The sequence below is a fragment of the Thermobia domestica genome, chromosome 2 (assembly GCF_964235325.1).
Source record: "Thermobia domestica chromosome 2, izTheDome1.hap1.1, whole genome shotgun sequence".
Lineage (NCBI taxonomy): Eukaryota > Metazoa > Arthropoda > Insecta > Zygentoma > Lepismatidae > Thermobia > Thermobia domestica.
In genome coordinates this window covers 265,745,689-265,771,422 of record NC_137455.1, presented here as the reverse complement: position 1 = coordinate 265,771,422, position 25,734 = coordinate 265,745,689, and the positions used below count along the sequence as shown (strand labels likewise).

The 25,734-nt window shown below is 34.4% G+C and overlaps 1 protein-coding gene across 2 annotated transcripts in view; it reads right to left on the bottom strand.

Annotated features, from left to right (window-relative positions):
• LOC145678475 (GON-4-like protein) overlaps nt 1-16,638 on the bottom strand; it is a 103,315-nt gene extending 86,677 nt beyond the window's left edge. Inside the window, exons 1-3 of one of the 2 annotated variants that reach the window (XM_081748655.1) lie at nt 16,434-16,638; nt 7,154-7,320; nt 295-442 (exon numbers count right to left, since the gene is read on the bottom strand). In XM_081748655.1, the coding sequence (XP_081604781.1) occupies nt 295-442; nt 7,154-7,266 (261 nt within the window). In that variant the 5' untranslated portion in view covers nt 7,267-7,320; nt 16,434-16,638. The remainder of the gene's footprint in view (nt 1-294; nt 443-7,153; nt 7,321-16,433) is intronic. The other variant, XM_081748656.1, reaches the window with a different exon arrangement.
• Between the last annotated feature and the right edge of the window lie 9,096 nt (nt 16,639-25,734).

Here is a 25,734-nt window from a genome sequence, read left to right as displayed (position 1 = left end):
ATATCATGAATATCTACAACAATTTATTTAACTGTAATTTCAACATTCACTTGCGATTTAACTGTTATTTCAACAGACTAATTATCTGCAAAGTGCAACGATACACTGTTGATATTTTATCCTTCTTGCCTACTACCAATGATGTAAGTTAAGATCTCCAGTTCCAAAAAACACGTGGGATGTCCATATTCCATAAATGGAAGGAACAACTCGGCAGTATCTATTTAACATTCTCAATATTACAAAATAAAAATGTGACTATCACATAAATGTGCAGGAACCTATTGTGCATACCTTTAGAATGTTCTTGACGTTAGTAACTGAGAGATTGTTCTTTTCTGCTTTGGCTTCCAGCACCCTTTCAATTTCTTCTTCCATATTGTGAAGCACTGATGGTATTTCATTTTTACTTTTATCCTTTGGGCTGCCTCTTTTGCGCTTTCTATAGAATAAAATGGAATCAAATTAGTTTTTCAAAAGTAGATAGTGTTCCTTTTATATTCTATAATTCCAGACTCTCAACTAAATCTGAATTTTTATGGTCTGTATATTATGATGGTTGCTACTTAGATTTTAAGATCATAAATGATTTGGGTAAAAACACATCCAGTGATAAAATTTTCTTTTGGTAACACTTTTCCATGAACTGTCCATTTAAAGAGTTCAAATCACGTAAGAGAAATTAATTAACAGAAAATCCTACTGAAGTCACCTAATTGCCTAAACTTTTTTTTTTTGCTTAAAAAAAAAAGAGGGCTTTTGAATGAAACTACATAATCGATTCACCATAATCCATTTATTCCTGTCTTTTAAGTTTTCTACTTTAATTTGTATATATAACCTATTATTATCAGGTAGTCTGAAAAGTATTGAGCCCTTTGCGCACGAAATGAGTAAGTATCCTAAATCACAAAGTATATGAGTTGCAGAAAGTCAGGGGGACTTAAAAGCTGACAATTGAAGCCAGTAAATATGAGGAAAAAAAGTGAAATCTGCGTCGTGAAGACGAATGAATTCTCCGCAAAACTGCACTACATTTTACAATATCATTACGAAACACGCAAATGCTGCGCAGGCCTATGAAGAAATTTTTGCTGTTTATTGGCAAAATAAATTATCAAAAGCAACCGTCGAAACGGGGTTCACTCACATCATAATGTATGACATTCTGATATAAGTTGAGTAAGACTGGCACGTAAGCAATCATAACACAGCCAATGACCTAAACATCCATCATCAGTGTCAAACCATTTGGAAAAACTCGATCTTTTGGTGCCACACGATCTGACTCAAAAATATTTACTCAATCGAATTTCTATCTCCGAATCTCTACTAAAACCTAACTCGAGAAATTTTTGAAGGTGTCGACCACGCGCGATGAAAAGTGGAGAAGATTCGATAACAATATGCGGAAAAGATCGTAGTCGAATCGAGTAGAAGCTCCAGTCTGTGGTAAAACCCACATTGACGCCCAGCAAGGTTATGCTGTGTCTGGTGGAATTGGAAGGAGATCGTCCATCACGAGCTGCTGCCGCCGGGCAGAACGATACACTCGGACTTGTATTGTCGACAAAATCCATCTAGCAATTCAAATACAACGACCGGAACTGGTTAAGAAAAAGGCATGGTATACCACGATAACAACATCACAGAGCATACATTTTTAACGTCAGAAATTGAGACAAATTAGCTGAGAGGTTCTAATACATCCACTATGTAGTCCAGATTTTGCACCGTCAGACTACCGTTTGTTTCGGTCTCTGCAGAACTTTCTGAATGATGTTAAGTTAGTCTTAAAAGATGCCTGTGAAAGCTATGTGTCTTTATTTTTTAACCAGAGACCACAGAATTTCTATATAGAGGGGATTATGGTGTTGCTGGAAAAATGGCAGGTCATCAAACAAAATGGTGCATGTGTGGTTTCATAATGTTGTTTTCAAATCACAATAAATGTATTCTCAATTTTGACCTCCAAGGGCCTTTTTTTTTAAAAAAAAAAAAAAAAAAAAAAAAAGATAACTTGGTATTAAAAATGAGATAATCAATTCTTCTTAGAAATAAGACGGAACATTAATAATCATAACTGATGATAAATCTTGGGCTGTAAGAAAAATGGTCACATGCTACACAGTGTTGCTAGTTCATTTTGTCAACTGAAAAGCTTCACAGATTCAAACATCCCTTTATAACCAAGTTATAATTTTACTGTAAGTTCTAATTTTCTTTGCATCCTTTCGCAATCATGTACAAGTGGTACAATTTACACTGATTGTACCCTACTCCATCTACGAAAAATGAAGCTTACTTGAAATAAGCTTATTTAACACTGAACATGAAGCAGTCTTCCAAGATGGCTCCGCCAATACACACACCCATCCAAGAATATTCAGAGGTGGTTTGAAAAACATCAGGATGATTTTCAACACCTTTCCTGGCCCACTCAAACAAATTTAAGTATTACTGAGAACATTGGTTAATTTAAGACCAACAGCTTCGGTGCAGATTTCTTCCTCCATTATTACTGATGCAATCGACTGTTGCAATATATCAAAAATGGTTTAGTATTCCGCTAGAAACGATTCTCGAATTATCTGCCTCAATAGCACACCAAGCCAAATGCCGGGATGTTACCTAACATAATGGTCCCAGGCCTCTTCATTTCTTCCTCTCCAATTTCCCGAGCAGTGTGACCGCTGAAGACATCAATCTCTCATATGTGACGGGCTAACATGACCATAAATGCCGAAAGCCCAGAAATCTAATCCTTTGTTAAGGTTTCCATTATTTTGACAATATATATGAAGAAATATATATTACAATGGAACTTCCCTTTCCGTAAACTTCTCAATGCGGATCTCCACAATACAGACAATGTTCCTTGTCCCGGCGGAATTTGATGTATTATTATGGAAGAAAACCTTCCCTTTTACGAACACGGACGATTTTATTTCACTTCCAACGTTTTACGAATCTCTAAACAAGAATAATTCTCAGTTCATACGTATTTAGCACAGAAAATACTTTCCGCAATTTGAAAATAAACCAACTGATCCAGCAGTTACAAGTGAATTTCGATCAGAACTTTGTGTCTGCAAGATTACACGGCAGATTATTACAGACTCTTCTCCTCTCCCCAAGTTATGACTGGCTAGTTCTCTGTATATTTTCAGCATTTAACGATAATCTTGCATGCTTTTATTGGATTATTTTTACTTTAAATTAAGGAAACTTCTAGAGAGGTATAATACACTTGAGAAGAAAGTTATCATGTAAACATTATAATTTACAAAAAACTTTGAGTTTTACGTCCAACGGTTATGCCGGTTAGGCTAAAGGAGACGGTGATGATGAGTAATGAATGAAATGGTGGAATGAAGAAAGTGGGAGAAAACGGGAGAACCCAGAGAAAACCCACGCACACGGTGTTTGTCCACCACAAAGTTCACTTGGCGGGGGCTGGGATCGAACCCGGGACCAAAGCACCAGAGGTGAACGCTCTACCATTGAGCCACCGCGGCCCCATTATAATTTACAATACATGCCTGTATAAACACATCTCCCAATGATATTATTCTTCCTTTGCAGAGGGAGATTTCTCACTCATTCCTCCCAGCAATTCGAACACTGAGTACAGTACTTTGTTATTGGCCTTCGTATATTTACATGTATAATTAATGTATTTACCGTACAATCTATACAGTTACCACACGAGCTCTGAGAAATATAAATCTGTGTAGCCCATCTGTAATGGACACCTCTCTTTACGGGTATAAAATTATGTCCCACCGGTGACCATTATTCAGAGGTTTCACTATATATATATATATATAGTAGGGCGGTTTGATAAGTATCTTGGTTCGCATTTTAACAGATGGCGTTAATGTTATCTGTATAGGCAGTCACTATATTTCCTTTCTATGAATAAATAACGTGTGGTCTTAAGTCATTCTGACAGTAATTCGTTGTTTGACAACTGCTTAATCAGACTTTTTAGCAACAGTGAAAATTAGATAAAACTGGAATTCGTGGTGTGATTTAATTCTTTCTCTGGAAGGTAAGAAAGCGAAAGAAATTCATGAGAGGATTATACCTGTGAAAGTGCGTGAGTTAGCAGAAGCCACAAGCATCTCAACTGAGCGGGTTCACATCATTTTGCGTAACGAATTGCATATGAAAAAACTCTGCATAAGATAGGTGCAGCGTTTCCTCACTCCAAAGCAGAGAAAATGCCATGTCGCTGAGAAAAATTAGTCGAGCTGCTATTTGAACTCCTTTTGCATCTTGACTATCCATCAGATTTGCTCCCTCGGATTACCATGTATTTCCGAAACTTAAAATTTTCCTGGGGGAATGAAAATTTGAAAAAATGAAATGAAATTTTTGAGTTTTACGTCCGACGGTTATGCCGGTTAGGCTAAAGGAGACGGGGATGAATGAAATGGTGAAATGAAAAAAGTGGGAGGAAACGGGAGAACCCCGAGAAAACCCATGCACACGGTGTTTGTCCACCACAAAGTTCACTTGGCGGCAGCAGGGTTTGAACCCGGGACCCCAAGCACCAGAAGTGAACTATCTACCACTGGGCCACCGCGGCCCCGGAGGAAAATTTGAGTAAAATGAAGGAGGTAAGAGTATTTTGAAAGACTCGCAGGAACTCACATCAGCGAAATTTGAGAAACTTTAGGGCAAGTGCGTTCAACTTTGAGAGTATCATATCGAGAAATAAAGTACTTTATAAAACTAAAATTGTTTTCTTTAATATTAAACCAACTTACTTATCAAACATCCTCGTGTATATATACTCTCTCGGCTCTCATTCGATTTTAATCACTTTCATTTAAATTAATCAACCCTGCTTCCAGGGCCTTAATTTCCTTCCTAATGGTGTTAATGGAGAGTGTCTACTAAATGTTTGTTTTTAAATTCCAGGTTTTCTCCACGTCTATATTTTTTTAAACAGAGAAAAGCTGTTATTGTTAATAACCTACTAGAAGGCCAATTGGGAAAAAAATGCAGTAAATAGCAAAAGTACGTGATTTCTCTCCTTTAAGTGTGATTCATATCCCTTGTTAGTAATAATTTTTTTACTAAAAATTATTATGTTAATATGTATTATCACATGTTACTGCATGTTCTTCTTGGATGGGGAATGGCCAATTACTGTATTTTTCAAAACTCATATAATGAATCATTACTAATTCATTACAAGTAGAATACAAATACAAAGTTATACATACACCTAGGTATAATTTTCTACAAAGAAGGTATGAGTAGCAAAACAGAAATTGGTACCTTTAAGATACAGAATAAAAATATTCGGTTTATATATATAAATATATATACCAGATTAGGCCTGGTTCAAAGGTAATATTTAGAAATTCTTGAACTAAAAGAAGCAATCCTAGCTACCCAAGTTACTTTCGTACACAATTTCACGAAAGTGAATTCCCACGTTCTGTGGTATATCCAGTCTCCTATGAAAACATTTACGATTATTTTGACCCAGTCATTTCTTGGATTCAATCCATTCTTTGAACGTTATTATGACATAAAATAAATTGTGTGAAAAATAAGTTTTGCAAGAGACGTAACTTCCAATAATTCACTGCAAACTTGAGTCGTACCTGACTGCAAACGAAGCTAGAATGAAACAGAGAAGGACTCCATATAAACGTTAAAAGGAGGTTCCAGATGACATAAGAAATAACATGCAGTTTAAGTGAATAGGCTCTCAACGCGATGTTCATGTATTCAAACTGTGGAAGGTTACTTCTTTTTTCCTTGCTCGCTACTACCTTAACCCAGAAAGTAAGAACATTCCTCTGAATACCTCCTTTTCAACTTTTTTTCTTTCAACTTCTATTAGGAAGAATATGATTTTATAAAATTACTAATTTAATATGCTATAGCTGAAAACAAGATACAAGTGTTTTCGCTATTCTATTAGTATCCTCTGATTAGTAACAAAATCAAGTTTGACCGTTGTTGATCAGCTCAGTAGCGTAATTAGAGACAATCTGGGTGGTTAATAATTGCTGTTGAAGTACCACGAACATTCTCTCTCTCTCTCTCCGACAGCGTTTTAAACGGTATCGCATAGCAATTTGTTACACAAAATCAAAGAAATGCAATGCAAAGGAAAAATTTTAACAAACTGCGAGGCATCTATGATTATACTTTTATCACTGGACAAAAAGCAGTAGGTGTTCCTTCATGACAGAACAGTTCTCTTGTCATCTCACATATAGTTAATTCAGTGACAGATATTCCTTCACTAAAATGGTGAAAGAAAAGTAGGGTTTGATTTAGGACAAAAGAAAACATTCGAGAGCATCTGACTACAATATGAGCTACAACGTAAACGTGAATGAACGTAAGTTATTGTATTTTTGTCATAATGTTCAACTTATGGACTGTGTAATTCCAATTCCCCATACCTTAACGACATTACATATTGAACAATTAACAAAAAAAGGTTTTTATGGACATTACGAAAAAAAAAAAAAAAAAGCTAATACGTTAGACAATCTATGGAATAAACTTTGTATTTTTTTTAAAAAAAATACCATTAATTTTTTCTACTTAGTTTTTCATGATCATACTCGTTACTCATATACAAAATAGTTAATTTTTCATTATTTGCATTTTCCGTGTTTTGCATCGTGATCTAAATCAATCAACCCTGATGCAAAAATATTGCGATCAAACTAGACAATTTGATCCAGCACATAAATGAAATACATGTGAGATGTCCAGCGACTTTAGTCTATCGCATTAAAAGTACTGGGTACAACACAATTAGGTAGCAAAAATCTAGTTTAGCACTATTCAAACAGTACTTTTTCCGTGATTAACATCTTAATTTCGAACTTTTTGGAAACTTCCGTGACTTTTAAGTGTGGTAGACACTCTGTATTATACATATTTACAAATTTTCATTTTATTTATTTATCTTAAATACACAAAATCTTACTATTGTCTATTAGCAAAAAAATTTGTGATGATCAAATACAATTATAGACCTCGAACAACGCAGTTCTACACAGTACGGAACCAATTAACGACGTTATGCAAGGTACTCCTGTACAACATTCTTGTTAGACGGAAAAAAACAAATTATATGAATATTATTTAAAATACAAAACGTAATCACCTCATATCACCACTATCAGTTTCTGATGTTACTATTTCCAAACATGACGATGAACTGTCAGAAGGTATATCGTCCTCCATTTCCACATTCACTGTTATCGACTCACAATGCATCTTCGAAAATGAAGATTATACTCGAAAAATACACAAATAGGTACGGACTCAAAGCTGAAAGAAATTGAAGAACAAAAAAATTTACATTTAGTCATATCGTACTCACATTATCAAAGCAAAACACAATAACACTTGTTTCAAGATTCACAATAACAATAATTAAATAAACAATAACAATAATTTTATTAATAGATACATTAAAAAAAAAAAGTAGGATGCATATTCATTAAAGTTTACTAGAAGTGAAAAATACTAGAACTGAATACTAGAAAATACCAAAATTATCTAGAAGTGAACTTTTGACAAAAAATTACTGCCTTCGTCAGTAGCTTTTTTTTTTTTTTTTTTTCTTTAACTAACTAACGCTGTTAGTGGATCCACGATCAGTTATTTTTCCAAAAAGTTATGTGTCGAAGAAGGCAATGCCCTTTCGCTGAAACGTTTACTTTCAGATAATACATTTTTATTTTGTACGTATAACAGAGCTGAGTATTAATTCGGCCATTATTTAATGCTAATAAAGTTTTCCCTGTCCTACTTTTTCACACAGAGTCGATAACAATTTTACCTAAATTTTGATGTTATTTTACGATAAAAAATAATATGGTTGATTGTTCTTTCCGCCGCCTCATACCAACACATCAGGCTATCTCGGCTATTTTATATAAGGCAGTACGTGTAAGTTCTGTATATGTAGTCTTATCTGAATAACTGAATTATTTATTGTCTTTTGGAATCTAGATATCCGAAGATTCTCAATCTGTTATTTGCAATATACTCTCGTAGAACCGACCTTGTTCCAACCTATCTGCCACTGTCAGTGCCTTATCACTTTGTCTATTGTGATTTCACATTTGTATAAAAATTACTGAATGGAAATTTGAAACTTATTGGCATGCTTTGTGTTGCCGTCTGAAAAGATGCTACTGTAGTGTAAATAATTTGTATGTAACGGTTTTAGAAATGAATGTTCGAAAAATGTACACACAAATTATGATGGTGGCTGAATGACGGAAAACATGGAAATAGTTTTGAATGAATATCATCTAATTTTAGTCCTCTGTTTATTGTACCCAGTAACAATATATATATATATATAACAAGAACAAGCTAAATCAGGGTGTCTACTAAAATTCCAAAATGAAATTTCGTGACCTTTTCTTCACTAAATCATAAACTTTCCTAACATTTTCAAGAGCAAATTTGGGTACGAATTAGGCCGAATTTTCATCCGTGCGATAGAAACGTACTTTGCTTGCGATTTGGTAGCGTCTAAAGCCGACCATAGACATTTTTGGTGGCGAATTTTGACGTTTTATAGAACGAAATTTTCCAATCTGTACTTACATTTGTACAGTTTAAAAAAATCATGACCCAAAACTAAACTTCGTGACTTTTTCGTGACCGATAGACACCTGTAAATGCAGAATATCCTCAAAGCATTTTTCTTTAGATTCAGTTCAATTTCTAGTTTCAATTCGTAAGTTTTTTTTTTTTTTTTCTAGTCCAATCAGCTGCAACCTTATGTGAATTCAAGACTCCGGAGCACAGGTTAGACCACATATCACAAAGTAATTTTAATGTTGCCGGAAATCATTTTTATAGTATTATTGACACAAAATACGAAATATAGATATAATTAAGTCTTTTAAACATCAATAAAGATAAGCAATAGAATAGAGGACTAATAAATATATATATCATGGCACATGTACGAAAGTGAAAACTAACATCACATTTTTCTCACCTCATGATTGCAACTACACAAATAATTTAAGCTAAAAGCCAAAATATTAATATGCCAAACCTGGTTTTCATTAATTTTACAACTTAACTTTCCAATTTCGAGGCCTAAACACAATTGTAATCAAAAATTTTGGAAGAGAGAATTTTTTGCCACCTGCCATGGGCGGGGATTTCAGTCAGCAATGGCTGACGTTCCTTCCACAACGGATAAAGAGATTTTTAGTTTATAGAATATCCACTAGAGGCGCTCGTATTATCAGGAAAGAGTAATCGTCCTCATTCTATAGCCAGTTCTTGTATATTAGATACTTTACAATTTAACTTTTACAATTTATCCGTTTATGTGTCGATTACGTTACACTACGTAAACTAATTCACTAAATTCGAGTGCTTTGGCATACAAAAATTTTATTCTGTATTTTTCCTCTTTTTAATTGTAAGAATTGTAGAAAATAAAAAGAATTGTAGTAGAAAATAAAAATAACGTACTTTATATTATATTCTTGTGGATAACTGGATGGTTTTCTGGTCAAACTTACTGACACAAAAGTTTCTGTCGGTTGTCATTTAAGAGTCAAATATGATTGTGTACTAAAACCCATGAAAAATATTATTACATATTTATCAAACTTAGTCAATTGGTTGATCTTAATTTTTTTTATTTATTTATTATTATTATTTTTTTTATTATTATTATTAACTACGCAGTAGCGTCGAAAAACCCAAGAAATAAGAGACGTCGAAACGATGAAGTCTATCAGTTGATTGATGCCCAATAACTTTAAAAACGCTTCATACTTTCTTGCATGGGTCAATCCGTTTGAAATCACCCAATTACAAATAAAATTGTTGATTAACAATTTCTCAATCCGATTTGATAATACAAATGAAACACTATCGGAGAATAACAATACTTTTATCCTTTTAATGTACCTTCCATTATATTCAAATTACAACATCCAATTACCATTCGCTAAAAAAATGCAACAAATTCACATAAACAGCAGCTAAACAATACTAACTTCCCTTCTTTATCTTACAACTAAATTACATAAAATTTTCTGGATGTAAGGAGGGAACTGGGAGAAGATTGGTGGAAAATGCTATAATGTTCATTTAATATATTTTCATAAACTGTGGAGAAACAGCACCGAGAAACAATACTTACACTTTTGCTAAGCAACGACAGAAACATTTCTAGGCTACCCCCAAACATGTAGCTTTATTTCAAGCCCAAACTTGAAGGTACGTCTTCACCTTATATCGTCGAACCCAAAGAGTGAAAAATGCATTTTGTTATAGGTAATATACCCTCTGGATACAACACAAACAAAAATCACTTTGAAGCAAGCATATAGAAGATAATTGATAATGTGTGCGTGTGATACAGTGTTTGTACCAAACTAAGTTGTAATATGTGCCAAACTTATGTACTACGTGAGTTGTTAATAAAACCGCTTTGTATCCTCACTGGCTCGTGACTTGAGTTATTATATTTGGCAGGCACGTTTTGAGGGAATTACAAAAATCTTCAGTCAGGGCGGTTGACTCTTGAATCCTAAGTATAATAGGGGATTTTATTCCTATTCTATATTAATGGAAATAATAATAATAATAATAAAAATCTTTGTTAGTCTACAGAACTGTCTACATCCTCTTTTCTAGAAATCGAAATATAAGCAAGTGAGAAGTAATAAAAACCACTGGACTGGCTTTTTTATAATCCTGGTTAGTACAGTAACTTCAAATATTCACTTCACTTTGCACACTGTGGTTAATGGCAACCTTATGGGCTAATCCGCGTTTAATAGGTTAGACTTCCATTAACGTTTTTGTAAGTAGATACGCATCTCACAGGTAAAACACAAAATATTTCGATTATTTACACACTTGTCTGTTAAAACATTGTTATAAATTTGTACCGCAAACTTTACAAACATGTGGATACGTACATTAAATCTGCACCGAAGAGAGTACAGAAGCCGTGAGTTCATGCATGGTCCCATAAACTGGTACTGTACCAGAATAAATTTCACAGAATGCAAATTTGAAGGGATATTATGAATATGTACATAGTTGGCAGGGAGGCGCCAAGAAAACAAACGTATAGTGCATTAGAATAATATTTGCACGAAGAAATGTGAAGTGCCCGCAGCCTATATACACGTTGGAAAACTGAATAATCGGAATCTTATGATCGTAACATTGATATCCCACTTTTCGTATATTAGAAAGAAAAAATGACAGGAAAATATAAGGTGATGCCTGAATAACTTTCTCAAAATATTACTTTACCTTACTGATTAATTTGAGTTAATTGTCGAAGAGTTAAGTCCAGAAATACCGAAAATACAACGTAAAATTTACAGGGGGAAAAATGAATTGGTTGTTCTTAGTGAAATTCACGCTAACCAGGGTTGGCAAAAACCATAGTTTTTATTAAAAAAAAAAAAAAAAAAAAAAAAAAGGTTTTTTGGTTTAAATAATTTGCTCTATGTATTTATATTACATATGGACAGAAATAAGTTTATTTTGCCTTGGTGTTACTATGCGACAACAGGGTTATGCTGGAAGGGTTCACATAAGCTTAAAGCGGAATCCAAACCGCCTCCCGGCTTACATTCGAGAGAAATTGTCCTCCATTTGAACTTGAAACCGGGACTAACTGACCACAAATGAGCTGAGTCTGACGACTCACTCACGAAGGACTCCTGATAAAAATACGCTGTACTGATCTTTACATACTTGTTAATATAATTGTCAAGTCATTTCAGGACAAAAGATAAACAGTTGCATTTGTGAAACCATTATACAGATTTACATATATATTGGGGAACTCCTGCCTTAGCCATTGGGAAAATCCTGCTAGCACTTTAAAATGCAAAGCAAATTCCGTTATTGCTTTCCATGTAAAATTTTAAGGTTAACGTATCATAATCAGTTGGCTAAAACTGAGGTATTAAATTACAAATTTAGTATGTAAATATCATTCAATAAAATTAAAACAAAGTCCAATCCACGCTAATGTTGAAAGCTACGTAGGCAGTCGATAAATTTTGCTAATGTCTATCAATATATTTAACCAACATTTGCTTCTTTATAAAACAACAGGCATTCAGGCAAGTAGAAATATGCAATTTGGTTTCGTTTCGTATGTTTAGACATAACATCCTTACGTAATACCGAGGTTATTAAGGAGAAGACTTACGCTTAAAGTGATATCCGAACTGCTACTTTGTTTACACTTGCAGGGCTCATAGTGGTCTGGTCTCTTGTAAATAGTTGAAAAGTGAACAAAAGCACACGAAAAAGTGACCAAAATCTCATCATGACCCTTTTTTCCTTTGTCAATTTCTCCATCATTCCTCTCTTTGTTTCACCTTTTCTTCTTTACTTCTTTTGAGCTTCCTCCTTTCTTAGGTTTTCTAAGTATGCTTTGTAGTTACGGTAAGCAAAGCAGATGTAAGAAGTTTCTGAGTAGTGGAACCAGTTCTGGCCTATTTCCGAATTTCTTCATCCCAGATATTATTTTTAACTTAGCACTGAGAGTTCTCAAAGCCATGAAATATTCAAATTCATCACCTACTCGTAATAACATACAAGAAGCATAACACAAGACGAACATGACGAACCACACACACACACAACGCTGAGCGGAGCGTTAACTATTACGAGAGAAAAATAAAAGACTATTATGATAGAAGAAAGAACAGACACAGAAGGGTTCTCAACCCCACCTTGAGAGCTTAAGCATCCACTGTGCTTTAGAAAGAATAAAAGCTGAAGTGAGAATAAGTTGATTGTTTCACATGTGGCAGCAAGTACTGAAGCTTTCAGAATATTTTTTCTCAGAAAACTGCCAATGCAAAACATAAATCACACGAAAAAGTAACTTTACCTCCCAAAAAGTAACTTTTAGTGACAAATTTGAAAAAAAGTAACTTTTAGTGACCAACTTGAAAAAAAAAAAAAAACTCGCTATGAGCCCTGCACTTGAAAGAAGGGTTGTGCTGCGACCGAGAATTGAACATGGGACACTTTGATTAAAAGGTGACAAGGAGATAAAATTAATGCGGTTGATACGAGGAAACATCACCATGAAGTTCACACGATTAAAAAAAAAAAAAAAAGCTAATTTAAACCAGCCAACCCTGGTTTTAAGAAAGCAACTGAGATATTAAATTACAAATTTGGTATGTAGATATCATTCAATAAAATTAAAACAAAGTCAAATCCAAGCTGATGTTGGAAGCTGCGTAGGCAGTTGATAAATTTTACCAATTTCTATCAATATATTTATAAAACAACAGGCATTCAGGTCAGTAGAAATATATAATTTGATTTAGTTTCCTATGTTTAAGCTTAACATCCTTATGAAATACCAAGGTTATCACGGAGAAGACGTTCGCTTAAAGGGACATCTCGAATCGCTACTTGGTTTACACTTGAAAGATGGGTTGTGGTTTGACCGAGAATTGAACACGGGACCCCTTGATTAAAAGGTGAAAAGTACATAAACGTAATGCAGATGGTTTCATATGTGGAGACTCACCATGAAGTTTACACGATTTAAATCATTTTTCGTTTAGTTTAAACCTTTTTTTTAAACAGCTGGTTTAAACTAGCCAACCCTGGTTTTAAGAAAGCAACTAACCTAGTGGTTTTAACGACATTCTCGTTTACGCGCACACTCACCGTAGCTGACTCGCCTGTTCATTTCGGAAGCATCCCTTGCTAGTGCTCGGGCTAGGGTTGCCAGATTTGTAAAATCAAAAAGAACACTTTGACTTAAAAAAAATCACTAAAAGAATTTCTGTAATCGAAACTAGATTATATCAAACAGCACATTTTAAAGGAAAAAAAAAAATATTATAGAAATTAATACATTATTAAAGTAAACTAATAGAAAAAGTACAACTACAAAATGATGACTGACTAGTAGGCAGCAATACTAATGATACTTTAAGCCATGGTATTTAACCTTTAAACACAGGTGCTGGGGTAAAATCCACCCCAAGCCAATTTATTTTTGTGCTATAAAGAGAAATATGATTGTATTGCCCTTTGCTACCTTTCTGGCTGCAACTCGTGATTGTATTCACCCAACAATCAGTGAATTTTCGTTAAGCGTTCGTGGTGTATGCATCATAAAGCTTTGGCTGGGGTGAAATCCACCCTGCGCGTGCGTTTGTGTAACATAAATGTTTGCCAAGTTTTCAACCTGTTTTCTTAAACCGTGTGTTTAATGTATATATTTAGTTACATAGGCCAATATTATTCCGGTAATCTTTTAAAACAAAAATCATTAAGAAGAGGACGCAAAATGGACAGTGTTGCGCAAAAGGAAGAGAGAATAAGGAATCTCTCTGGTACTGTTGAGTGATGAACTTATTCCTGTCGATTCTAGTGACGCAGAAAATGATTTACATGAAAGTGGACATGATACAAATACTGAAAAAGATTACTAACTTGTATGCGTACGATCCGCAAAAACTAACAGCAAAAAATGGAAAGAAGAATTATTCAATCCAATTGGCCTTTTCTAAGAATATGACCAACACTTATGTTCTCAAGCCCGGAAGAGTTGTTGTGATATGAACAATACACAACGACAACAAAATTGATTCCGACACAGGCGAGGGAAAGAAACCTGTTATGTTAACTGATTATAATTAAGATATAGGCGGCATTGATATTGTTGAGAAGCGGTGCGGAACGTATACTGTGTCAAGAAAGTGTAAGGGTTGGCCATTTTCAGTGTTTTTTGGCATGCTAAACATTGCAGGCGTAAATGCTCTCGTCATTTCCAAAAACAACATTGGACTGCAAAACCAAACAGCCAGATGTGTCTGAAGGAACTGGGTTTGCAGCGTTGCAGGGCACATATTGCATGCATCCACGCTATCTCTACATTCCCTGCCCCTTCATCTGAAACCAGCAGTAGAGTGCATCACTAGTCTTGAAGATAAACCCAAAAGAGAGAAAGAATAGAGAGCTTGTGAACGATGTGAAATATGACCGCGTCAAAAGGACAGTAAAACTCAATAATCAATCTGCAGCGGCAATAAGTTGATCTGCAGGAAGTACAACCTTGTATATTGTGAAGAGTGTCCCCCGATTAAAACTTTGCTCTCCCACTTGATGACTTAGGGAAATGACAGTAAATGTGTAATACTGTTAGAAAGAATTCTAATTTATATTTTTATGTTATATGATATTCTACTTTCGTCCTACATTATATTAAAAGAACAGTTTTTATATTTAGTGGAAGAAGCTCAAGTACATGTTGTTTTGAATGTTTGTAAGTAATGAATGTTTAATGCTATTTTTCTGGAAAAAAGTTTGAAATGAACATATGAAAAATCTTACAAGATTGTTAAATATATTCATCTTCCTAACACAGATAAACACTAGAAACACTCACTAAACTTTAAATACATATATTAAAATATTATATAGAACACAGTATAATTATTTTTCTTTTAAGAATGGCGATGAAATTAAAAATCTACCGGAAAAAATGATTACGTATCGTAAAAAAGGCCAATTTACATACTTTCAGTCTTACATCCTAAATACATGCAATAAATGTAATGTATAAACACATACAATAAATGCAATGTAAAACAATACAACAGGTGGGGTGTAAAACATTTCGTGTGCGTGTTTAAGTCCTAAAATTTAGTGCGCGTGTATGAGGTTAATAAAGTCATGGTATAACAACTTATTAATCCTATCTCCATTCTGGCAATATTTTATGCATCTTGAAAACCAGTTTCATTGATTAATCTGCCCAATCGTCCTTGTCTCATCAATTATTTGACCTGTTTCATTAATTAGACTCCAAACTCGAAAAGGAGGTCAAAAGCGCGTCCGGCTTAGGTAGCCTACAAACCCAGACATCAATTTTTAAGTCCAAAAGCCGGACAGCTGGGAACCTTAACTGCCTCTTCTACAGTGTTTTTTTTTTACTGGCCATCTAGCACAGGTTGTTTTTTTAAACACCTTTTGGCATAAGTATTTCCAGGGGCAGTATTTACACGAAAGAACACTTTCGGATAAATCCCCCTGGTCCAAAATTTATGTAGGAAGAAAGTGAAACAAACCAAACCGAACTTAACCTCACCTAATTTATTCTAAATCAAAATATTCATAAGTAATTACGCTGAAAAGGACTCAACGGAATAAATGCCACATTTTCTAAACCAGATAGTGAATTTCCTGATAAATGACAAAATTTTAACGGTTTTAAGTCGGAAAATACTGTACCTATTCTTGGACATGGAAGCCAATAATTTTACCACACATACATACACACACACACACAAAATCAGCTATACATAATCTCCACTACATACAGGTACATTCCACGATAAGCAGCAAAACAAACTGCCGAATAATTCTCTGCTTCCTAAACTTACCGCCAATGACGAAATGATTACCGCCAGTATGTTGCTACTTTATATTGTCGACAACTTAGACATTTACCTACAAGCCTTCTTTCTTATAGATTCTACTAAAACACAGTCTACAAAACCTCTAGACCGCCCAGCTTAGATTTGTTACTTCATTATTTGTCAAACATAAATAATTGACCATGAATTACTCCTGCAACCTGTCAAGCAGCCATATTGAATTTTATAAAATTGAAGGCGCGAAAGCAGCGTTGCCACCTAATTCCCTGGACATTATGTTAATTGTTGCCCAGAATATGCTAATTAGCAGAAAATTACGCTACTAAATAATAATAACTAGTTAATTTCATTTAATAAGCTAAATTTGTTTACTGTACTCAAGCAAAATATGTTACTTTCTGAATAGGATAACCAGGATCTGACGAGCGAAAATAGTATAAGATAGTTTACTTCATTGAAGCCCCCCCCTCAAGTCCATGACGCACCCCCCTCAATTGTCTATCCGTAATCTTCTTCCATGAAAAAAAAATCTTTTCGCTTAATTTTTATACCCCCTCAAAAATATTTATATAAATTTTTACCCCCCCCCCCCAAATATTTCAATGACGCAGTTTGCGTCATAGCCCCCTTTATGGGCATCCCTGGTTTACTGTGTCGGCAATACGCATGTCCTTATTACATTTAAAATCAACCGTAAGTTAATCATTCGTTTTTCCTTAAAAAATAAATAAAAATGTACTGAACAAACGTATTGAAATAATTCAACACAGTAGCGTAGCTAGAATTTTTTCAGAGGGGGACCAATGAAGGGACCAAGAAAATTTTGAGGGGGCCATCTCTAATGAATGAAAAATTTTATTTACATAAATATACACCCACGCACACACACACATATATATATATGTGTGTGTGTGTGTTTGTATGTGTGTTCGAGGTGAATGTTTTCATCTTTGTTGTTCATGGTTTTACTCTTTTGCAGCGAAAATGTAAGAATTTTCTACCTCAAGCAACTAGGATATATTAATACATCTGATTTCTAATATAAGTAAGTAGTTCTTTAATCACGGCGTTTAAAATATTTGTGGCTGATTGATTTAAGTGGAAGCGAAGAAACACACTTTTACAGGTAAAGAAAATAACTTATAGGTTCATGCCTCTATTTAAAAGAAGATCTTTCTATTCTTGTGGGCAGCAGCAAACTTATCACAACTTCTTCAAGATCTAACGATTTTGCAATTTTCTTCAATATAAACTAATCATAAATCTTTCAACCTATCATCAGTCATTGAATTGTGTATATGCCTTTAATCTTTTCAAACATGAGAATGATCTTTCACATGTAGCACTAGAAACTGGTATAGTCACAGAGATGATATCTAGCTTGTAGGTTTCTAGGAATGCGTTTTTGTAGACGCAAAGATCAACGAAATTAAACAAGGAATCAACTTTGGTTTTCTCTCGCCTTCGTACATCTTAATTGTGTATGGAAGGATTTTGAGTTCACATATGAATATTTATAGATCACTTCCATAATACTGTACCATACGCTCCATAATGTTGTAATTTAGAAAGTTTTCACTTTTTGGATGTAGAGTGGTGATTGATCGAATGGTTTTGCTACATGATCCAAGGCGTTTTCAAGTCTCAGTGATTGCCTTATCAATAGTAGGCAGAAAAATGTCTCTTAGTAAATCATCTTTAGAATATTCATTTTCTGCCTTCAATGAAGAAAGAGATTTATCCAAAATGAATTTGTGATATTTCGATGGCGAATGTCTAGTTCGTTTCTACGAAGAACCTCTGTAGTCTATCTGTTTCCGGCCCTGGAATTTCAAGACCATTTTCTCTGCATATCTCCAAACATTCTTGATAAATTTGTTCGAATGTTGTTCGTTGAGAGTCATATTCTCCAGACCTCATCTTCGACAGCGTTTGAACTAGTGAGTCTACAAGAACCGAACCTTCCGACATGTCCGCATCTACTTGAGATAAGGCGAAGCTCAAAGTTATAGCATGGTAGCAGTCATCTCAAATATCACCAGCCCAAAACCATTTTGTACAGATTCCACTAATTTGCAGGATGGAATGATGGAAGTAAATAAATATCCCAAGTTCTAGATAATTGTTTGGTAGACAAACTGTATTATTATTATTATTATTATTATTATTATTATTATTATTATTATTATTATTATTATTATTATTATTATTATTATTATTATTATTATTATTATTATTAAAGTGAAAGGTGATGGACAAGGACAAATCTTCTTAAGAGATAAACGTCGCACAGAAACAGGTTGAAGTTTAAAGTAAACAGCCAATAATTATCATGTATTCTTAATATTTCAGAAAAATGTCCCCATTTCACGCTCTAAAAATATGGTAGCCTAATCAGTTACGAAACTAGACATTTGGTGCCCAGGACAAATTTTGCTATTAGTATCTCCTTCATCTATATCTACATCAATAAACACAGATTAGTTTGCTGGCGACCGGGGCAACTGCCCCGGTTGCAGTATTTTGTTTTGATCTGGTCGTGGTTCAATTATTTTTGGTTACTTTTATCCTTGAGCTCCAAAAATGAGTAATGAATGTGCCTTTATTAAAATGGTGAGGTGAACATTCTTTGAAGCAAAAAGAGGAAATGTGTTTTTCTTTCCCTAATATCAAACAGTGTTAGAATAGACATTTCAATCGGGACTCCTTACAGCAAAAGAAATATACGTTAGAATTTGACGTGAATTCAAATACACAAACACTTCACACCCATATTGAATGGCCAAAGCTCAGCAGTAGAAGTAGCTTAACATTCGGAAGATGGTGTAATCGATCTCTCGTGGATAAATATTTCAACTGAGGAGATTACCAAGATTCTTCCTCTGTGTCACTAGGGAAATTTTTATGGACCTATTGACTCATTTCCCTCATTTCTATCCTTCTGAGTCTTGGATGTTTCAAAGCCTTAAAATAAATTCAAATGTAGTTGAAATAACTTAACGCTACTATCCTGTAGTCGATGCTAAATAAATATTGTTAGTTTTGAGCTTAGATTTGAGGGAGGGGCATTAATTAGCATATCTTGTTGAACATTCATATCACCACTGATTTACTGTTCTGCATAATTCCTACAATGTAATCTTCTCAGAAATGCTTAGTGCTTAATTTTCTCATAAATGCATATTTTGACGAAGAACAAATATAAGTCTGTGCTAAAAATGGGTATTCACTGACTAAACTTACTGAATGGAATATCTGTGGACCAGTCCCACAAACTCCTGATATATCTCTGATTACTAACATCAGATAACGGGATGATACAATTTGGTCATGGGGATAACTACCACTTTTACACAAAATGGCATTACTGCCGTGACCAAGTTGTATCATCTCGGTGTCTTACCTGATGGTTAGTAATCTGTCTCTGTGATAAACTTCGGAATTTCTTTGGTAGCAGCAGTTTTGTGATTAAGCTACAGTTAAAATAAATTTAAAAGAAAATACTCCTGAACGATTTCTTTATAAAGAATCACTGATTTTTGTTAGCCTCATTTCTCCAGGCTTTAGTTAGTAGTATAGGTCCACCAAGCGCTGACTTCGTTTTTCTTGGAGATAACATCGCAGCAGAAAGTTTCTACTGAGTTAGCAACGGCCAAGAGCGTTAGGAAACTAGACATACTAGAGACAAGACCAGAAGGAAGTCGAAAAGTAGAACCAGTATGAGTAGCAAATAGTAGGTGTTGGTATTATTCAGTATCTTATTTTTCTCGAACGATTAGGATACGAACAACAGAGAGAATGACAGAAATAATGAAAACTTCTGCTCGCTTCTTTTACTGTATATTAAACAAGACGGCTCGATATTATTTAATAATAATAATAATACCAAATTATTTAATGGATACTACGCATTTGTTCTATGTCGCCATAATAAATGAAAATTAATTACATAGTGCACGAAGACTTCTTTCGTTAACGTAAGTGTAATGTTTTACTGCAGTGCATGCTATTTGTAAGTAAGCTCTCTTATTTTCATATGACTTTCAACATCGAAGCGAGTAAGAATGCAGACTGATTTTTTTTTTTCTGGTTCTTTGTTGAAAACAAATAAAATAACCAGATAAGGGACAGAAGTTAAAAGGAACGGTAAGCTGGTGAGGTCAATCCATGCACCATACAGATTTCGATGAATTAGATCTTGCTGTACTACAATCAAAAACGAAATTGGAGCTTTTCACTCAGAACGCGGACTATTACAACATACGGTATTCTGCCGTTGGTAACTCTGTTGTCGAGAGATGTTTCGGTAGTAGTTTCACTTGAGGCCACTATCAACTCACCGTTTGTCGACCTATAGTAGTATCACTCTGTGTGGGAGGACACTAGGAGGGCCAAGAATTTGAGCAAGGGGGCCTGGCCCCCAGGCCCTCCCTTGGCTCCGCCACTGATTCAACACAACTGCAAACGCTTTGATGAATAAAAAGGTGGCTTATTTCTATGAACCTACAGTGAAACTTCGTGTAGTTAAAGACTTTTTTTTAAAAATCAGTTTTCGATTTCGGAGCCTGGTATGATTTTAAGGAATGAGGAGAAATTTTATTATTTTAAGGAATGATGGAAAATTTAGAGCGACACGAGCAGTAAGTACGCCAGAAATTTTTACTTGGGGGTGTGTTCAAAATAAAAGGGGGGGTGCTCTCAGAATAGTGATATAATTTTAAAACAAACTCAAACAAGAAAACAGTATATTTTGTTACGCAACTATTGCAATACTACTACTACTACTATTACTACTACTACTACTACTACTACTACTACTATTACTACTACTACTACTACTACTAATAATAATAATAATAATAATAATAATAATAATAATAATAATAATAATAATAATAATAATAATAATAATAATAATAATAATAATAATAATATCAGCTCTTCGCAGTGGTAAGTTCAATAAAGTAAGTTCACACATTTGAACATTTATTATTATTATGAAACTAAGTAATACAGTGAATCCCCTAAAAACGGACATCGGTGGAACACGATTATTTGTCCGTAAATGAGAGGTGTCCCTAAAAGGAAGGATTCTCTCTCATAACACCACACCACACATATTTATGGAATGGAAGAATAAGAAAGTTTGTTCTCTTATGAAGATGTCCACTATTAAGAGATGCCCGTTAAGAGAGGTTTCACTGTATTAGGAATTAACCTCCACTATTTTACCCAGTAATTACACGTGAATTAATTACATGCGAATTATTATAATTATTTTGCAAAATTCTGCTATTATTTCAATTTATTCACCCCCAGTAAGTTTTAGTGGATGATTTTTTTCAAAATATTAATTGGGAAAAAATTCACTCGTCCCATGCTGAAATCAAATTCGTTTAGTAATTTATACTGTACATAGTTCCAATTTCATTATTTTAATATTCTAACCCTGTTGTTAACGTTAATTGTTGCAATATTATTTGATCTCTTAATCTACGTTCTTGCCCCTTCCTGGCTACGTTGCAGTGTTTCCACCAACCTTTAAATTTTAACTTCTATCGCTGGTCTTTTTCTAACGTCTCTTCAGGCTCCTCTAGGAGATATTAACAATTAGGAACACTAACATAAATAATAATTTTTAAAAAAATCCAACCCATTCAGGTGAATATCTCTCAATAAAACTTGTAACCAGATTCAGGGTAAAGGACAATCTTTATTCAGTAATTAAACCAGAATAAATTTTTAAAAAATTGAATTCTCCAAATAGCGAAAAAATCTTTTCAGGGTCCTTTAGCTTTGGAGCCCTGTCTCTTAAGTTTGAAGCTCAAGCAAAACAACATCCTATCAGTCTCTATTCAGACTTCACAGATTAGTCATCTCCTCACAGCTCAGTCCTACCCTAATTCTATCAGGAAGGCCTGACTCCAACCTTCCGTCCCAAAAAAAAAAAAAAAAAAAAAAAAAAAAAAAAAAAGTCAAAGGACATCACTCAGTCCAAAGACGGTTATTCATCTCAAAGAGAAAACCATCATTTACGTTCTGGCGTAACAAAAAAACAAAAAAAAAAAAAAAACTAAAAAGTATCTTAATGAAGTTTGCCTCAGAGGTTTTTTTAATTTACCAAAATCCTACTTTCTCCTAGCTAGAAGATTACGGGAATCATTCATCCCGATAAGCTATCGCTCAAGCTTATTTCTATCTGAAACTAAATTTTCATACTAGGTACAGTCATCACTCTGACCCAAGGAATTTCTCTCTTGCTCTAACCATCATTCAGGTTAGTCCCTCTAGAAAGCCTATTTTAAAAAAAATTAAGAAAAATCTACAGCCATCACTCTGGCCCCAGAGAACTTATCGGTTATCACTCATTCGGTCATTCGGTTATCACTCAAACCGATCCCTAACAGATAGGAAAGTTAAAAAAAGTATTTTCAGGCGAGGCAATGACCCAGACAACGACGGGGAGGCTTCTAACAGCCGAGATTCATTCCCAACTCCCGCACAATTCAATGGCCCCCTTCACTTATATATCCTCGAGCGATCATATCCTTTTTTTTTTAATGTTGTTTCTTATTTTCGCTAAAAAGAATCCGAAAAAAATCGTTTGAAAATCTTTTCCAACCGTCTTTACCCACTGGAATTTTCCATTGCATACTAGAAAAACTATATAAAAAAAAACTTGAACAAATAACTTTAAGCAACTAGAAAAAACAAGAAGTGAGCACAAAGCAGCATATATACAATTACAAGAATAAGCATTAAAATATTTTATCCTATCAACACGTATATATATATATATATATAATTATTAATTATACTATAAAATATATACGTCTGGCCAGACTTACCTTTATAACATTTAAACAGCATAATTATACTTCACTATTAATGTAATATTAATATATATATAAGTAAAGGCGAAGACTCGTCCTTACAATGTTATTGGCTCTGAATATCTTTCATAAGAAAATTATTCATTGATTTAGTTGTTTTCCAGAAATACAGTTTTTCAATTTACAAATATTTCGTATCTTTCTGTTTTGTCTTCTTTAATATACCCTAATTTTAATAATCCCAGGGCTCATACTGGTCTTGTCTCATGTAAATAGTTGAAAAGTGACCAAAAATGGCCAAAAGCACAGGTAAAAGTGACAGGCCCGTAGTCAGGGGGGGGGGCTAGGGCGGGCTCAGCCCCCCCTAAATTTTTTGCAGCCCCCCTAACTAAAATCATAGTTCGAATTAACGGGGGATGCCGGGGAAATTCCCCTTCGGTAAAAATTTATGTCCGGCTCGCATCATAGAAGTAACATAACATCCCTGTCTGTGATAAATTTTCGCCTTCTACATTTACAGCAACAATATATATACATCACCCTCTCGTTCGAAAGTTTAATTCGAACACTGACTGAAATGTTGGAAGAAATTGTATTTCCAAATGTACTTTAGAGTGCTAAATTAAAATTTACTTTTATTATCCTCATTTAAAGTATCGGCCTATTTGTGCGCTACGCTTCTTTGAATTATTATAATATTTCTTTGAGCGTGAGGCTGGTTTATTTATCTATTTTTTTTAATGCTTCATGTGCAAACGACCCTCGCTGCAGGAGAAAAATAATTTATGGTTATTCTATCGGCAAACATGCATTTGTGTTCAGAAACAACATACTTTACCTTAATCTGCGGACGAAGAGTTTACTTCTTCCTGTCCTTTTTTGGAATTTGCAACTGAAAACATCCTTTTGTTGTGAGTCATTGGCTTTCGGCCAATACGCGAGAGATTGAAAAGACAGCATCCCTCAACAAGAGGTCACAACTGTTTCGCTCTAAATCACACAGGTGTATGGGTTTGTTTTGTGTATATTGGACATGGAGAGAGAGAGAAGTGGGGGGGGGGGGATTTTGACTACGTTTTATGTCATGTGATAACGGAGTAAGAAAACTCTCCTTTTCTGAATTGTATTTACTCTTGTTGTGTTGTGAGTTGAACATGGTTGTAATTGAAAGTTGATCGATGTTGGTTTTTGAAGATGCACCGAAGTTGAATTGAAGAATGAGAATTGTAGTATAGCAGCAACTTGACTATTTGTTAAATAACTTGCAATAGCTAAGCAATATTTTAAATATATCTTTAAACTAAAGATAAGTTCGATTCACTTAATCTTTATCGGGGATGAATTATTAGATACTTACATTAAAATAATTTAATAATTGTTGCCAATCTTTGGCCAGAATCAAATGTTCATGCAGATCATCAGACGTAAGCCTAATCATCCAAAGTTACTATTTTGTAAAAGAATATCATGCAATCTTCTGGTATGTAAACAAAAAATGCAACGGACTAAACGGAGGTAGTAGTTGCACTTATAGGAAAAACAGAATTTTCAATTCAAAATTGAACCTTATTGGATGATAGTATGTATAATGCTTTATAAATTTGAAATTTGACCTTTGACTTAAAACAGGGTGCGTTGGGGACTTTAGCGTCCCTCTTCAGCAGGGAGACTATATAGACAAGGGACCTATAGCTTAAAGTAACATCCAAATCACTATCGGTTTGAATCCGAGGACTCCCAGTACGGTTTGAACCCTAAACCAGACGCGCCGAAGGCGAGCGCTGTACCCATGAGGCTACGGGGTAGCCCACAAAAGTAACAATTGTAACAATAAAGTAACAATAGAAATAAGTAAATAGCTCTTTAAATCATTAGTTCTTAACTTAAACTTTTTTAGTACCTACGAAAGCAACTGATCTCGAATTCTTATTTGTACAATGTAAAGAAGAATTTCATGTATACTTTGATATGAATTGTACTACACAAAGAAAATTTAATGAACTGTTACTTCTCTTATCAATTTCGTTTCGAGAAAGAAGGTAACTGCGCTAGAACAGGGAACTTTTTTGGAGTTATTTCTTATTGAATACTCGAGTACCAAAACATAATAGATTATTTTTACTTAAACATGACTTTAGTAGAAATCGTCCTAAATGATTGTTGATAGTATGTTCCAAAGAGTCTAGAGCAGTGGTTCTGAAACTGGAGTCCGCGGACCCCGGGGGTGCGCGTGACCCGGCTACGGGGTCCACGACGTCTAAAAATTGAAATGTGTTGTGATAAAATGAAACTCACAGCTGTTATGCAAAAAGTATTTTTTCAGTTACTAAAAAGAAAGCAATTAGAAATTATACGTTTGTAAATTAGAATATTTTCTTTACTAAATTTCTGCTCTCAAACCGGTCAACCGTTATATAGGACTACTTCAGGTGAGAGGAATTCCTTCTTTGTTAGGGCATTTTTTTCAAAAGGAG